Below are 16,575 nucleotides of genomic sequence, written 5' to 3'. Positions count from 1 at the left end.
CAGGACTCAATGGGTAGAGCGAGGCAGTCAAGAGAAATGTTTTGGCTCCACACATCTACACAGCTCTCAGATGGCGGAGCTTGGACTTCCACTGTTATCACCTGCTGCGGGCCTCCGAGCTGTCTCGTCATTAACCCAGGAGACCAAGTATGCCTAAAGCTCAACAGTAAGTGCTATGTGGGGGTACTTTCAAGTCTTTCAACAGAGAAATCAAAGGTGATGATTTTTGCCAAACTTGAACTCATAAGGATCTCATAAAGACAGATATTAAATATTAACTTATAATTGTATAGCCAGATGAAGTCATTTAGGGAGTATTATGCGTAATTTACCTTTTAAAATAATTATAGCAGTAACTAAATGAAGACATCATGTGTGTGCCCCAGGATACAAGTAGTGGGCAAGGAGGAGGAAGCAAATGACCCTTGCAAAAGACCTGTTTTTTAATTCTTTTTGGGTAATAGGGCTAATATTTGGTAAGATAGGCTCTGCCTGAATGAGGGTGTGAGTGTCTTTCCATACACTTCTCAATAGACCTTAGCGCCAACGTCCTCTCTATGCTTACACAACAAATGTATCAACACAACACGTTTTTCCAAGTGAAGACTTCTCGCCTTGCTCTCTGACGCATTTTATACCAAAACAATGGCAACACCTGTAGCCGTTAATTTCTGCTCTTTGATTTCTGTCCAGTTATAAAGGAGGCGCTCAGCAGGCTCCCCTCTCAGGAGCCATATGTGGAGTTGATGTGCCAGCAGCCTTGGAAGGAAAATAGCCTCGGAGAAGTGCACAATGGCTGCATAATCCCCATCAACTGGACCCTCTTGAACCGCGGCTTTCTTTCCCAGTCAAAGAAACGCCAGTTTCAAGAGTCAAGCTGTGGCTGTCCTGAGAACCCTGGGGGAGGAGGGGGTGGTGGTGGAAAACTCTGCCATTTGCCTGGGTGGGTAGTGCCCCTGAGCTCCGCCATCTAGTCAGGCAATCTGGAGCCCAGAAACTGCCTGTGGTACCCCCAACACTTTCTCTCGCCCTCCCCTCTAGGGTGAGGCTTTTTACCCACAAAGCCACCTCCGCCAGCCCAGCCTCTCCCCGCAGCCATAGACCACAGCGCACACCCTCAGCAGAGCCACGGCCCCGCCCCCTTGCACCGGGTCAAGCTGAGGGTTCTGTTCCTCCAAGCCTAAGCCTCTGTTCCAGCCTAGCGCTGACAGGTGTGGAGCAGACCAACTCTTCAGACCAAATCACACGGGTTACGGGGGGTGTGCACAAAGACTGGGGTGTGGCAAGTCCTTTAGGTTCCAAGGCTTCTCAGCCCAGGGCACTGCGTTTAGTAACCCTGGTGAAGACAAGGGTCAAAGCCACAGGCCAACCCAGACCACACACCGGGGCAAGCGATTAGGGGAGGGCGGGGGAGCTGCTTCGGGAGGCTCAGACCCAAACAAGCGCCCCTGTTTGGATAGACAGGGATGGCAATGGGATGCAGTCACCAGAGTTTTGAGCTTAACTCCAACACTCTCCACCTCCCTTTTTTTTTACACTCCCTCGGGGACCTCTGGCCGTGCTTTAGAGTAGCCCGAGGTACCAGAAAGGCCGTCGGGCGGCCACAGGGCTGCGTAAATCCGAGACCTGGTAAAGGTCAACCCTCTCTGCCTGCGGCTCTGCTTCGCCTGCGGCTCTGCTTCGCCCGCGGCTCTGCAAAGGGAGCGCTCCCCTCCCCAGGAAGAGGCAGGACTTACGCAGTTGTTCTCGTTATTATCGATCTCGAAGTCCCAGCGGCAGATCTTGGTGCGCGCCTGGATCTCACTCATCCTGAAGAGGCAGAGCGCGGTGGTGGTGGGCGAGCGCTTCTCCTGGTCCTCTCCCGTGGCTGCGCTGAACACGCCCGCCCAGACGTCCAGGGCCTCCACCAAGCTGGAGGAGAGCAGCAGGCGGCGGTCGTCTGGGTGGCCTTGGCCGCAGTGGAGGGCCGCCTGGCCCTGGAACAGGAGCATCTCGGAGCTCTTGGCGATGCGCGCCATGCTGGGCCAGCCGGTGGCGGCGCCTCTCGAGTAGTTGTAGGGGTAGTAGGGGAAGTAGACGCTGCCGTTCCAGAGAAAGGCGTCCACAAAGTGCAGGCTACCCCCGCCGTCGCGCAGCTTGAGGCGTCCCGTCTCCTTCGTGGCCAGGCTGCGCTTCCCCGTGTCCTTGAGCGCGATGGCCGTTTCGCGGTCTGACGCCGCGGGGTTGCAGCGGCTCGCCGTCTCGGACTCGGGCAGCACATAGGTGGCGGCCACTGCCAGGTACCAGCTCTGGGTGTCGTTCGCATAGTACACCACGCCGGCCGTCGAGCCCTGCGGGTGACACGACACCACCTCGGTGCCATTGCGCAGGGAGCTGCGGCTCAGATTGCCCAGGGGTCTCACCTCGCAGGCGCCCCTGTCGAAGGTCCAGCCGGTGAGCAGCAGCCCCTCGAGGCCGGCCGCCCCCTCGCGGTAGGGCAGCAGTAGCTTGCTGAAGCTGCTGCCCGGCCGGGGCCGCGCGGGGGGCGTCAGCGGGACGGGCTCCGAGCAGTTGCCCGCTTGATCCCGGTATAGGCGCGAGAGTCTGTGCTCCAGGCTGTAATCCAGCTGGTCTAGGCAGCTGCCGCTCGCCACGAACACACCGTCCTCCCGGCTCACCGCGATGGCTCCAATAGCTTGCTCCGACCGCCACACGGGCTCGTCCGCGCCCCGGCCGGGTGCCGCGAGCGCCAGCAGATAGACAAGCAGGGGCAGCGGCGCGGCGGGGCGCGGGGGGCGCGGCGGTGCCTTCCTCCGGGAGACCTCCATGGGGCTGTAGGGGGGGCCGCCCCCGGGCAGGGCGCGCGGCGGCGACAGCGGCTCAGGCGCGCGGCGAGTGAGACGCGGGCGGCGGCGGCTCCTGCGCGCGCTCGGGCTCCCGCGGCCGCCCCATCCCCGCGGCTCGCCCGGGAAGTAGAGCGGGGAGGGCGGCGCGCGGCGGGCTCGTTCCGGCAGCCTGTGCAGCAGCGGCGGCAAGCCCTGCGCGCTCCGGCGCCGCTTCCTCCGGGCCCTCCTTCTCCGGAGAGTTCCTCTGTGCAATGCTGGCGCTCGAGGGGAGGCGCGGAGGGGAAGGGAGGGGACGGGCGGAGGGGAGCGAGGCAGGCGGGGAGGGCTGGAGAGGTTGGGTGCGCTTGTGCGTTTCACTTTCCCATTGTGAAAGTGGGATGCAACTGGCCCCCTTCTTCATCCTCTTCCTCCCTCCGCCCTCCGCCTCCTGGCCGCCCGCCCTCCCTCCACGCCCATCTCCCCTCCTCTCTTGATTCGGTGAGATAGGGAGGAGGGAGGTCTCGTAATTTGGGTTACTGTGTAGGTGGCCTCTTTCATCTATTCATAACAAAGCTGAGCCGCCTGCCACTGCTGCCGCCACCATCGCCCCTTAGCTCGCCCGGGGCTCCCGGGGCGCGCTAACCACGCACCAAGCTGGCTCCGGCTCCTGTCCGCCCGCGGGGCTGCTCCAACGCTCGGGTTTTGTTTACGAGAGCGGCGCGGAGAGATGCGCAAGGCTCGGGGAACTGGGACCCAGGCCGCCAAAGGGTTGCAGCTGAGGCCCGGGTCTCGGGCCACTGGGAGGCTGCGAGGGCGGCTGACAGGTGTGGAGCGGCGGAAGGGAGGCCCTGGGGAGGAGCGCGAGAGAGGGAAACACTGACAAGCCCGAGGCTCAAGGAACCAAGACGCCCTTGTGACAGGCGATGGGTTTCCCCGGGTCAGAGGAATGAGGTGGAGGAAAGGCAGGCGCCGCGATTCTGGTTCTGGACAATCCGTGGGGCCTGAGCTCCCATACTTGAAGAGATTCTCTCATTTCCCTTGGCAACGGAGTCCCAGGCTTTCAAACCTCGCACTTAGAAAGTTCTACTCATCATCTAACCTGAATGATCATGGCTAATATTTATTGAGTACGTACTGCGTGCCGGGTCCCACTTGAAATTCACCACGTGGATTAAAACTCATTTAATACCCTTAACAACCCTATTAGTGACTGTTATTATCAGCCCCGTTTTGTTAGGAGGGGTGGAGACATTGCGGAACTTGCTAGAGGTCCTACTGCTGGCAGACAGCAGAAGCGAGATTCGAATTCCCTTCTAGCTCCAGGGCCGCTTACAACGCCCCCTCTAGCCAAGTTCCACCTGTGGTCTTTACAGAACTACCTGGAGAGCATTCTCAGCAGGTGGGACAGAAAAGTTCCCCAAGTTAAGTGTTCCCACCTACCTCTCCAGCCCAGCCTTCAGAGTCTAAGTACCCTTATTTCCCTAGAGGCACTCCCTCTGTCTCCTCCCTTCGCACCTCTTTCCTCTGGACTCTCTGAGGTCTCACCAACCCACCAAGGCGGCAAATACCAGCTGGGCTGCCCCCCAAACCACCAAGAACTTCTGGAGCCCAGTGACTATCTGAATCATTGCATTCTGGTTTCTCAGAAGGGAACCTCAGAGACTGCACAGGTATCTCCCAGCCCTGAGGCAGCTGGTAACACCAGCAGCACCTTACCATCTGGCAGGTGATCCAGGGGTGCAGCAGGGAGACCCCGAGAACCCTGTACACCCCAAGAGAGAGGATCTGTGACCCTTTCCAGGCTATTTCCAGACCTTCCCCTCCTAGTTTGCCAATTCTAGATGGAATCGGTTTGGGGGTGGGGTGGGGTGTCTGGGCTTGTCTAGATGATGAGACCTTCTGAAGGAGCAGCTGTTGCAGGTTTTAAACTTCTACCATAGTGCCCCAAGTTCTTCCCCCCGGTGCTGAGGGACAGGGCAGGAGGAGATTGATCTGGAAGGCTGAAGCAAAGGAGGGTGAGGGAAAGCAAGAAGCACAAGAGGAACTGGGGTTTCCAATCTGGCCGTGCAGTTAAAGGCTCACATCATCCCAGCAGTAGCTCTCATACTTTGAATTCACAAGTGGTCATCTTTCCATTTGTCCTTTCCTTGTTTGAAATTGGATAACATTATCTTTGCCTGCCAGGAGGCAGCACCTGCTTTCCCACGAGCTGTCAGGTCGCTCTTTCTGCTGCGGTGATGGCGGTTGGGGTGCCCGTGAGGAGAGGAGAGGAACAAGGGAAAGACCTAGAGCTACCAGATCAAGGTGAATCGGGAGATCTTTAGGCAAGGCTAATCAGATGCGCTGTGGTCCAAAATAATCAGGCATCATTCCCTGCACTGTCTTCCCACCTGAAATGTTTTAAGAATTTTTGCACGGCTGGTAATGAAAAAAATTGTGTCTTAGGAGCATCTGTAGTAGTTCATGGAACCCTTACAGCATAGGAGGGGATGTGTGCACCCATATTTTGACAGCGTTCCCCGTGAGTGGTGAAGAAACACAATGATCTTCACTGCCTTCATGAGCCGGCTGTGGCAATGTTGTTATGAGAAGCAACAGTTCAATTCCATTCTGGAGATAGTTTTACTTCACTGGTAACCAAGTAATTTCTCGAAGTCCCGTAGAGTTGGTACAATCAGGAGCAGACCATCTTGGGAGCTATTTGGATTAAACATACTCTGTGGTGCAGCATTTTGATCACTACTCAATTCATTGCTGCCTCGTGTTGAAAAAGAAACAACATCTTAAAAAACACTACCAGCAAGAAGCATAAGTGGCTTTGATGGCTACAGTCTCTTGCCATTCTACTGGGATCATAAGCCCTGCTCTTGAGAGCAGGCTTCTTTTCTCTCCCATTTAATTGTATCCAGGCTCCTATGGTGAAGGAAATCAGAATCTGTGCCTATTTTTTGGCATGAAAAATGTAGAGGACTAGGAAGCATATGAATGTGTTCTTTGCTGATTCTATCCTGTTTGGTACAAACATGTTTGTCCCAGTCCAATTTTCCTGTGTGCTAAAGCTCCACCTTCAGGACATAAGTTCACGTTTGAAAACGGTGGGAAACATGAACAACCAAAATAAATATTTAGGCATGTGGATTCTGAATGTTTTTGATCGCTTTCTCTCGGACACCACTGTCTGGCCAAGGATGCGAATCCCACCAGTGACAAGGTTTCCCTCTCCCAGTGCTGGAGCCCAGCCCATTGGGTGTCACATTCAGAACTCCTTGTAACACAACTGGCTGAAACCCAAAAAAAGGAAGATGGTGCAGATTTATCCTCCAGACAGAGACCTGCTACCACGGAAACAGGCAGTTCAGACTGATTCCGAGCAGTTTTTATTTGTAGCATGCACTAGATGGGAAAGTCTTCATAATGAGAAAATATCAACTCCCCCAGGCACCAAAGGCAATCTGGGTTAACCAGACCATCCACAATCAGACTCATTTCTGCTGGACAGGACTTTATAGATCCCGTGGCTTCCTTCTGAGGTTCAGGACATTAAGAACTGGTCAGCAGGCAATTGGTCACAGTCACAAGATGGCTATCATTGGTGCTTCAGTTTGCTTTCTGACTTAGGAAATTCTGACAGTCGTCTTTGGGAATGACTGGCCCAGCAGAGATGAAAAGCCACCAAGATTATTAGTTCTGGCAGCCAATGAGTTCTCTTTATACCTATTTATGTAGCTACGACCCCCTTGGTGGCATTTGGAAAGCACTCAGTGGGGTGAATAGTTTCAGTCATGTCCTTCTAGGACTTAAGACAGCTTTGCTCAAATCTATGTGGTCTTCCACATCAAGGCTCTTATCAGAGCCTCTAGCCCCCTTTGTGACTGACAGGAAAAAGAAATGAGCTAGGCTTCTTTCTAGTCTGCTGATGAGTAGATGGTTGAAAGCAGATAAGATGAAGAGCCATTTAATAAGTTTGAATTGATGCTGAGAGATGAGTTGAATGCAGTTCAATAAACATGGAAAGTCAGTCAAAGGCACAGTTAAGATGTGGTAAAGGAACATTCATTGGAAGGACTGATGCTGAAGTTACAATACTTTGACCACCTGATGCTAAAAACAGACTCATTGGAAAAGACCCTGATGCTGGGAAAGATTGAGGGCAGGAGAAGGGGGCGACAGAGGGTGAGAGAGTTGGATGGCATCACCAAGTCAGTGGACATGAGTTTGAGCAGTCTGGGAAATAGTGAAGGACAGGAAAGCCTGGTGTGCTGCAGTTCATGGGGTCATAAAGAGTTGGACATAACTTAGTAACTGAACAACACAAAGGAACATGGTGCCTTGTCTTCCCTGCCCACCCAACGTGGCCCCAGACAATTGCTGAGTATCTTATACTTTGGTGATGATGCCCATGCCTTTGGTTCAAGTGTTGAAGGCTCAGTGGTGTTCCTTCAGTAGGCAGAATTTGGTTTGCTCCCCACATTACAATTGTTTTTTTGGATATCACATTGTCCTCAGGGTCGTTCACCAGCAGAGATACAATTGTAGAGGGGAGAGTGGATTGAATGTGCAAGGTAACAATTCTTTACTCCAGGTCCAATGACTTCCTTTAAGCTAAAAGGGGGCCTTAACTCAGCTTTAGGATGGATGAGTTATTACCCTATGGAAGGGATGTCAGATGTTTTTAAGGGACTGTGGTGTCTAGGACATCACCCTGCCACCCTAGTACCTCCCTTCTCATGTAATACACTCAGCGTCATGAAGTTTCTCTTGAGCCCTTTCTGCAAAACATTCACCAAAACCATCAGTGGTTAAGAGCATGAGACCATTATCAGCTGAAAGCAAAATACGGTAAATTATCAACCATCACAGTGTTTTTCCAGACCAAATGGAGTTTATCCGGCACAAAGCACAGAGTCATCCTTTAATTATTCCTCTGGATTTGGGGGACCTCTGTAACTTGTGAGCAGTCTCTTGGTCACCAACTCTTCTCTGGTTTTACCCAAGACCTGGATCCATCCCTGCTCATGTTATCCTTGCTGTTTTGAAATATGGAGCCAAAAGGGCATCATGGACTAGATACAAAATGCTGATCTCTCTTTAATACAATGTCTTTCCCTGTGTCTCTGTTCTGCCGCCACAGCTCTGAGGCTCCCTGTTAGTGTAATCCTAGGCCCTGAATCCTTTGATAACTGGCAGCTTGGCATAAACCCATTTAAAGAGAAGAGCCGCCAGAAAGCAGGCCCTCATATTAATAAGAACTCAAATTATTGAAATGAATAGCAGAAGATAAGATAAACACGCAGATAACGTCACAGTCACTCATACTTCCGTTTCCTTGAAATTCTGACAGGGAGATGCTCTGAGCTGACGATGAAGTTGCTGGACTGGGCGGTGAGCGGTCTGCTTCTTGCCACCAAGTTGGCACACCTTCTTATTTTTAGGCCCTTGACACTCCCTAGAAAATATGTCCACCAAGGTGGATGAGAAGCAACTGGCATCAGCTCTGAGCTTGGGTTGTTGACAACAGGAAGCTCAATATGTGGTTCCCATTGTGAGGGCAGCCTAACTTGTCACCCATGGTTGGGAAGGCATTGGGAGTGTGGACATGCAGACAGCATCATGCAGAGTCCCAAGGGCAAATCCAATAGAAGGGTGAGCATTTCCCTCGCCACTCTGCCCCTTCTCTAATCCTATTTGTTTTTCCTTCTGCATCTGTGCTGGGTAGTTCCCACTGATCTCTACAGAACACATTCCACTCTTCTCCATCCTGCTGAACACCCGCAAGTTTGACGTTTTTGGACATCCTCCTCACTTTTTGGTTTCCAGTTAGGTCCAGCCAATCTGAGCCCCCATCCAGGAGACCCAGAGGTGATGTCCAGATATTTATTCTTCCAGGGATCTGTGCACTGGCCTTGTCCCTCTCAAAGGCTACAGAAGGTATGGTCAGCCCTGTTTTGCAACTACATCCATGGTCCCAGCCTTAGGGTCACCAACCCTCCCCCTACTCTTCAGGTCTGCAGGAATCAACGTCTCCCTCTGTTGCTGGCCCTGGCTGGTCTCCCTTCATCTCGTCCACACCTCTGCCATGGTCCCTTCATTAACAAACCCCTTTGCCTGAGTCACTTCTTTTCTGTCAGAACCATAACTGATGTACCAGCCCCCCTCCAAGCATGGGTGGAGAAGGGAACGAGAATGCTACTTAAATCTGTACCTTCTGTTTGTCCACTGATGGGGAGCATGGGATACACGGCTAGGCACAGAGGAATTCCTAGTCTTTCCAAATATTTGGCTCCCCCCAATCTGGATTTTGGAAAATCTCCATTTCTTTCTTCCCTTTGCAACAGGCTTTCCTACACTAGTTCAGCCTGGTGATAGAGACAAATGCAAACCTGACTGAGTAAGATTATATGTTTCTTCCAGCTAAATCATAAAACTAAAAGCTTTACCTTAAAAGTAAACCGAGAACTACTGGGGGCTAAGAGTTCAAAAGGTGGTGGGGGGCAGAGGTAGTTCTGATATCTAAAACACTGCTGAACGTTTGAAGCCTATTTTCAAATAAGACACAAAACTGAACATACTGCTTTTTCCTTTTTAGACCTTTTCCCTTAAGTCTGAACTTCAGCAGTCCCTTCAATACAGTCTAGAAATTCCGTTTTTATTCATGATTCCCCAAAACAGGTTTATGAAGAGACTGCTATCCTCTCTTGCCTCCAGACTTCACCCCACCCCACCCCCACTAATATTTAAAGATAAATCAGGTATTCTAGGTTTCTTCATGGCTCAAGGGCAGGTGACACAAGCAGTGTTCCATGGAGTAGAAATAGAAATCATCTTGAGTTCTAAAGCCAGGAGTTTTTTAGAGGGAACTTTATTTTTACTCTGCTGTGACTTCTGTGCTTTCATCATCTGAACCAGCCAATTTGAAACCAGACTCCCCTTCTTTGTTGGACATTCTTAATGGTGATTAAATATTTACGCTGTCAGAGGCCTTTTTTTTCCCCCACCATGAAAGCTGCAATTTGGAACATTCAGGAGCTTTAATTGTGAGGAGAGGCGCGCTGACATTCATCATCAAAATGCTCAAAGATGATCTTCTCAGTCGCTTTGATTGGGGGGTGGGGAGGGGTGGAGGTGGGGGTGCTGGTGACAGGTTAGGTGTGTGATCCCAGCAAACTAGATTTCTTGCTTAATGAGGACTGGAGACGGAGCTGTTTGAAGCCACTTAGCAGAGTTGGACTGACTCAAGGCCCCCTTGTGGCTGTAGGATCACTGGAAGCCCACCCACTGGGACCCAGAGCTCATGGACCTGGGTTCTCGAATGCCCAATGGTGGAGCAGGTGAGGTTTGCAATCCAAGCTCTCAGAATCCCTTTTATGTACCCTCTTCCTCGCTTGGCGGTATTACCTCCAGCCACCCCAGCCCCTTGGGAAACCCAGCATAATGATTATGTGCTTGGGCTGTAGAGTGGGTTACCGTGAAGGGTGAGCCCTGCACCAAGGCATCTGGCCAAGGAGGGGCAAGAGGAACTGAAATTCAGCCCACCTTCTGCTCACTCTCAAGGAAGAGATGCTTTTTCTCTTTACAAAGACTTTACAAGGCTAGTGGTAGCCTTAGTCAGGCCTAAGTTCCAAATCTAGTGCCATCACCCCAAAACTATGTAGCCTTGGGTTCTCTGAGCCTCAGCATCCTCACTGTAGCCTGGAAATAGTAGCATCTAACCTTATGGGAATTTTCAATCATACTAAATGACATCATCACCACCACCACCATCATCATCACTACCATTACTAGTACCAAGGCTCTAATGCTTTGCTAACCCATTACTAGTCTGCTAGGGCTGCCATAACAAAGTACCACTGACTAGGTGGCTTAAACAACAGAAATCTATTTATTTCCCTATAGTTCTGGAGCCTACAAGTCCGAGATCAAGGCGTGGTGGAGTTGGTTTCTTCTGAGGCCTCTCTCCTTGTAGATGGCCATTTCTTCCCTGTGTCTTCTCCTAGTCTTCTCTCTGTATCTAACTATGTCCAGATTTCCTTTTTTCTTATGAGGATGCCAGTCCACCCTGAAGCCCTCTTTTTACTTCTTTAAAGACTCCCATATCCAAATACAGTCATATTTTGAGATATTTGGGGGTCAGGACTTCAACAGATGAATTTTGGGGTGTGTTAGGACACAATTCAGCCCATAATACTAATTTTAAATCTCATCCTTAGAGGAGAATTTTAACTAGTGTTTCTTGGGTATATGCCCAGTACTGAGCACACTTCGGAGAAGGCAATGGCACCCCACTCCAGTACTCTTGCCTGGAAACTCCCATGGATGGAGAAGCCTGGTAGGCTGCAGTCCATGGGGTCGCTAAGAGTCGGACACGACTGAGCGACTTCGCTTTCACTTTTCCCTTTCATGCACTGGAGAAGGAAATGGCAACCCACTCCAGTATTCTTGCCTGGAGAATCCCAGGGACGGCGGAGCCTGGTGGGCTGCCATCTATGGGGTCGCACAGAGTCGGACATGACTGAAGCGACTTAGCAGCAGTAGCAGCAGAGCACACTTACTTGAGTTTGACCAGCACTTAAGACTTAGGTCATCCTCTGGCTCTAACCATCATTATTGTCAAAAACAACTAATATTTACTAAGGAACTTCCCTCTACAGGGCTTTGTGCTAAGAGCTAGGGATATACTTGGTACTGTCATCCATTTTTAGCAACGGGATATGTTTTAAACAAGGCAGATCTTTCTGTACCTCCATCCCCTTGCATATACTGTACTTCTCATCTAAAACATCCTTTCCCTGGGACTTCCTTGATGGTCCAATGGCTAAGACTCCACACTCCCAATGCAGAGGACCCAGGTTCAAGCCCTGGTCAAGGAACTATATCCCACATGCTGCAACTAAGACCTAGCACAGCCAAAGAAATAAATAGATATTTAAAAGGAAAAATAAAGCATCCTTTCTCTTGTCTCTGCCTTGCAAACTCCTATGCATCCTTCAAGACCCAATTTAAAAGCCACTTTCTTCTGGAAGTCTTTCTTGAAAGTATACTAGAAGCTCTCTACTAGACTATGAACTTTAAAAATTATTTTAAATTAAAATAGAAATCAAGTTCTGATTCATCTTCATGCCCCCCGAATGGGCACAGGGCCTGGTGTACCATAAATGTTCATTCACTTATTCTAATATAGGAATGAGTATCTCTTCCTCGCCAGACTCCCTTCTAGCAGTGTACTTAAACTTGCCTATTGAATGTGTTCAACTGATTTCTCCATTTGGTTGTGACTCTCCTGTTCTGAACTTGAACAACACTTTATCTGCCAGTCTATGAAAGCATTTAAATCTTGCAGTCTACATTATTCATTATACATTAGTTGTGTATATAGTTCTTCTGTTCATTTGTGGATTCCTTGAGGTCAAGAATGGTGTCTTATTCAGTTTATCACCACAATTTCCTTTATTCCCTCATACTCTTTGTTCATTTACGTGCTCATTCCTCTAACAAATACTTTCTGAGAACCTACCATGTGCTAAGCATGTGTTGAGAGTTGGGGCAGTGAGCTAGATTGATGGTTCCCTCCCTGTGCAGCTTCTTGAGCCTTGCCCAGACTCAGTGTTCAACAAACATTGGCTAAACTGCGTTCTAAACACTGCAGATGCTAGAGACAGGGCGTCATTCTTTGGGGTACCCACAGCCCTAGTTACAATGACAACCTAGCATATGTATAATGCATATTTACCAATTTGTGAATTCATTATCTATGTAAAGACAGAGAACAGAACAGAGAAGAGCGATAGCCAACCACAAAAATATATATTATTGACAATATGGAGAAGCAACCACTGAATTCAAGTCTGAGTACTGCATTCAGATTATTTGTTAATTTACAACATCTTTGAAACTTTGACAACGGCTTTGTGTTGAAAAGAGAAGAATCTTATACAGTAATTATGTTAGGCAAGCTTATAATAATTATCAACCGAGTGCCAATAATACTTTAAGAATTCCAGTGAACATTAAGATCACATTAGTATTTAAAATTAAAATTTGAAATCACACAGGTATTTAAAATTAAGCTCTTTAAAATTGAAAGTGTACAGATTCAGCATTTCCTGTTTTTTAATAGCCAAATATTCTAACAAATATAAACCCTCCTTTTCATGGTGGAAACTTCTGTTTATAATAAAAACTTTATCTAAAATGCTTAGTGGACCCCTTCTAAATCCAGTGAGACTTCAAATAATCACCACTCTTTAACGTATCTTGAATGATATGCTCTAATTTGTTTGAAAAATATGATAATATGCCAGATATCTGGACCCTTACTGGCTGGAGGACACACCCATCAACAGACAAGTTTTCAAGGGCATATCATTCCATTATGCTTAGAAAGAGCCAAGTTTTGATACACGCTAGGATTCCCCCTAGTGGATATAAAAGGTACTTGATAAGAAAAAATAGATACTACCTAAGGGGAGTTGCTGGGTGCTGTGGTTTACAAGCTTTCTTTCATTCCTTCCTAGCATCTGTTCCCCTGAAGGTGGAAGTATGTCACCAATTAACAGAGATTTGAATAGCACTCCTCTTTCTATCTAGTGTCCATAGTAATTAAGGTATCTGCCTGCAGGCTTGCAAATGCAGCATGAAATTACAATCAGCCTTAGAACCAAGCAATAAACTGAACATTCTTTAAAACAACACTACCTGATTTCCATGACAGTCCCCCAATCAAATTCTCACTGTAACTATTTGGGTCCACATTGATATGGTGCCTCAATCCAAATCATGAAAACGACTTGCTCTTTTCAGAGAATTTATTAATGTTAATAACTATGTCAGTGGTGGCCAACTACTTAAAAAATGTGCTTTTGTATATTGTCCAAATAAGATTTTCTGGGTGTCAGTCTTTGTTATGTTTTTTGAAAAATATCCACTACTTGCCATGTGGAATGTTTATGAATTCATTCCATCCACACTTGTTGGTTATAGGCATAGCACTACATATCAGAGGGAAGGAGGAAACAGATATGAATAAGACACATTTCTCAGCCTCTGAAAAGCTGACGATCTACTCTGACATGTCAATTTTTTGTCTCCTTTACTGGTCCCCCTTTTCTATCTACCTCTTTAAATGTTGATGGGTGAGGAACCATTGTAACTATATTTATCTGCCCTGAAAGCTTTACCATGCTGTTCTTCTGATAATAGAACCTGTCCCTATGTCCCACCCCCAACCAGATAACAATGTGAACTCATGACACATATGACCTAGGTCTGGCCAATCCAAGTGCTCAACAGCTGGCAACAGTGTTTGGTCTAAGGATAGGTCATATGACCAAAGCAAAGCCACTCAGAGTTATTTCTAGGGATTGTTAGGAAATAGCATCCCACTCCAGTATTCTTGCCTGGAAAATCCCATCGTCGGAGGAGCCTGGTAGGCTATAGTCCAGTTCAGTTCAGTTCAGTCGCTCAGTCGTGTCCGACTCTTTGTGACCCCATGAATTGCAGCACGCCAGGCCTCTCTGTCCATCACCAACTCCCGGAGTCTACCCAAACCCATGTCCGTCGAGTCAGTGATGCCATCCAACCATCTCATCCTCTGTCGTCCCCTTCTCCTCCCGCCCCCAATCCTACCCAGCATTAGGGTCTTTTCCAATGAGTCAACTCTTCGCATGAGGTGGCCAAAGTATTGGAGTTTCAGCTTCAACATCAGACCTTCCAGAAAACACCCAGGATTGGTCTCCTTTAGGATGGATTGATTGGATCTCCTTGCAGTCCAAGGGACTCTCAAGAGTCTTCTCCAACACCACAGTTCAAAAGCATCAATTCTTCGGCGCTCAGCTTTCTTCACCGTCCAACTCTCACATCCATACATGACCACTGGAAAAACCATAGCCTTGACTAGACGGACTTTTGTTGGCAAAGTAATGTCTCTGCTTTTAAATATGCTATCTAGGTTGGCCATAACCTTCCTTCCAAGGAGTAAGCGTCTTTTAATTTCATGGCTGCAATCACCATCAGCAGTGATTCTGGAGCCCCCCAAAAATAAAGTCTGACACTGTTTCCACTGTTTCCCTATCTATTTCCCATGGGGTCCATGGGGTCGCAAAGAGTTGGACACGACTGAGCGACTTCACTTTCTTTCTTGTTATAGTGTGGTGGCGGGGGGGGAAAGAGTCTTACTGGGATGGCTATTCTGGAGCTACCAGTGACTTTATTCTCCACCTAGCAGAAAAGTCCAGTCTGAAATTGGAGGCAATGAGGCAAGTATTCAAAGAGAAGCAGACATAAGACAGACAGACAGACAGACAGACAGACACACACACACACACACACACACACACACAGAGTCTGAAGTCTGAATGAAGCCTATCGGGACTGAGTTCTCAGTCTTGGTCCTTTGACTTGAGCTGGCTTGGGTTGAGTTTCTCTCCCTTGCTGTGTGTCTGGCCCTCTCTTATCCCAGCTCTGTTGTCTCTGGTCAGTGTCACCAATATTATCTGCGAAACACTAAATTTCTAGATGAGAGTGACCTCTTGAGTGTTAGATCTCTATGTCTAAATGCCTACTGATCATCTCCCTTGGACATTCCCCATGCATCTCAAACCAACATTCTTCTACCTTTCCCCCACATATTCTCAGTTTCAATGGATGACGTCACTGTCCATTCAGATTCTCAAGCCAAAAGCTGTAAGTCATCCTGGATTCTTCCCTCTGTGTATCTAATCAGCCAGCAAGATCATGTCCATTCATTGATTTTTATTTCCTCAAGATTCCTCTTATCCCAGATCCCTTCTGTTTTCTTATTCCTACTCCTTAGTGCAGCCCCCCATGGCTTCACATCTGGGCCACTGCAGGTGAGGCTGGTATTCCTGGCCTCAGGCTCATTGTCTACCCTTCCCATCCAACTTTTGCACTGCCTTCTCATTTCCTTCCAAGATGGAAAATTGATTAGGTTTCTTACTGTTAAAAAATTCCTCAATGTCTCCCCATTGTTTTCCAATCTTTTTATGTCATGGTCTCATGAGATTCCACCCTGCTTGGATCCACCTTCCTAGATCCACACCAGGCTTCTTGCCACTGGAGGTGATCAGTCTAAGGGCTCTGGCTGCCAGGCTCTGCCCAGTAGTCCCAAGGACTGGGAGGGCAGGGAAGTATCTCATTGTACCATATGCCGTACTTCTGGGGAAGCTCTGGCTTAGAAATTACCGCTTACACTTCTTATGTGCTAAGTCGCTTCAGTTGTGTCGATATCTTTGTGACCCCATGGACTGTAGTCCTCTGGGCTCCTCTGACCATGGGATTTCCCAGGCAAGAATACTGGAGTGGGTTGCCATTTCCTACTCCAGGGATCTTCCCCACCCAGGGACGGAACCCAAGTCTCTTATGTCTCCTGTATTGGCAGGCAGGTTCTTTACCAACCCTCGCCACCTGGGAAGCCATAAAAGGTCCCTGACTGCCTGTTTTTGCAACGTTCTGTTCCCAGGCCTTCATGTGCATGTGTAACTGTGCCCTGGGCCAAGCTAACTGGAGGGTAGTGGTGCAGGGCTAGTAAACCTGAACTCACGGACATCTGTGGGCACTGGATGATATGACTGGGGGCTTTTGTTTTGTTCGGTTCTGCCTAAAGGTGGAGGTTGATGCTAGGCTTCTGCAGAAAGACCCTAAGAAAAGCAGATGAGAACAGTATGCCTCCTCTTTCTCAGACAATTCCCTGTAGAGAGCAGGGGTAGGCAGGAGCTAGAAGGTATACTTTGATCAAAGGCCTATGATATTCAAGGCA

At 48.8% G+C, this 16,575-nt stretch overlaps 1 protein-coding gene across 2 annotated transcripts in view; it reads right to left on the bottom strand.

Moving 5' to 3' along the window:
• PLXNC1 (plexin C1) overlaps positions 1-3,193 on the bottom strand; it is a 156,787-nt gene extending 153,594 nt beyond the window's left edge. For both annotated transcript variants that reach the window (XR_014082566.1, XM_081592165.1), the window contains exon 1: positions 1,737-3,193. Coding sequence is in view for 1 of the 2 variants with exons in the window: in XM_081592165.1 (XP_081448291.1) it covers positions 1,737-2,807 (1,071 nt within the window). In the remaining variant the exon portion in view is untranslated. The remainder of the gene's footprint in view (positions 1-1,736) is intronic.
• Between the last annotated feature and the right edge of the window lie 13,382 nt (positions 3,194-16,575).

The sequence above is a fragment of the Giraffa tippelskirchi genome, chromosome 4, assembly GCF_054371585.1.
Source record: "Giraffa tippelskirchi isolate mGirTip1 chromosome 4, T2T-mGirTip1v1.2.pri, whole genome shotgun sequence".
In the NCBI taxonomy this organism is placed as follows: Eukaryota; Metazoa; Chordata; class Mammalia; order Artiodactyla; family Giraffidae; genus Giraffa; species Giraffa tippelskirchi.
Note: the sequence above shows the minus strand (reverse complement) of the source record. Positions and strands in the feature narration are given on the sequence as shown.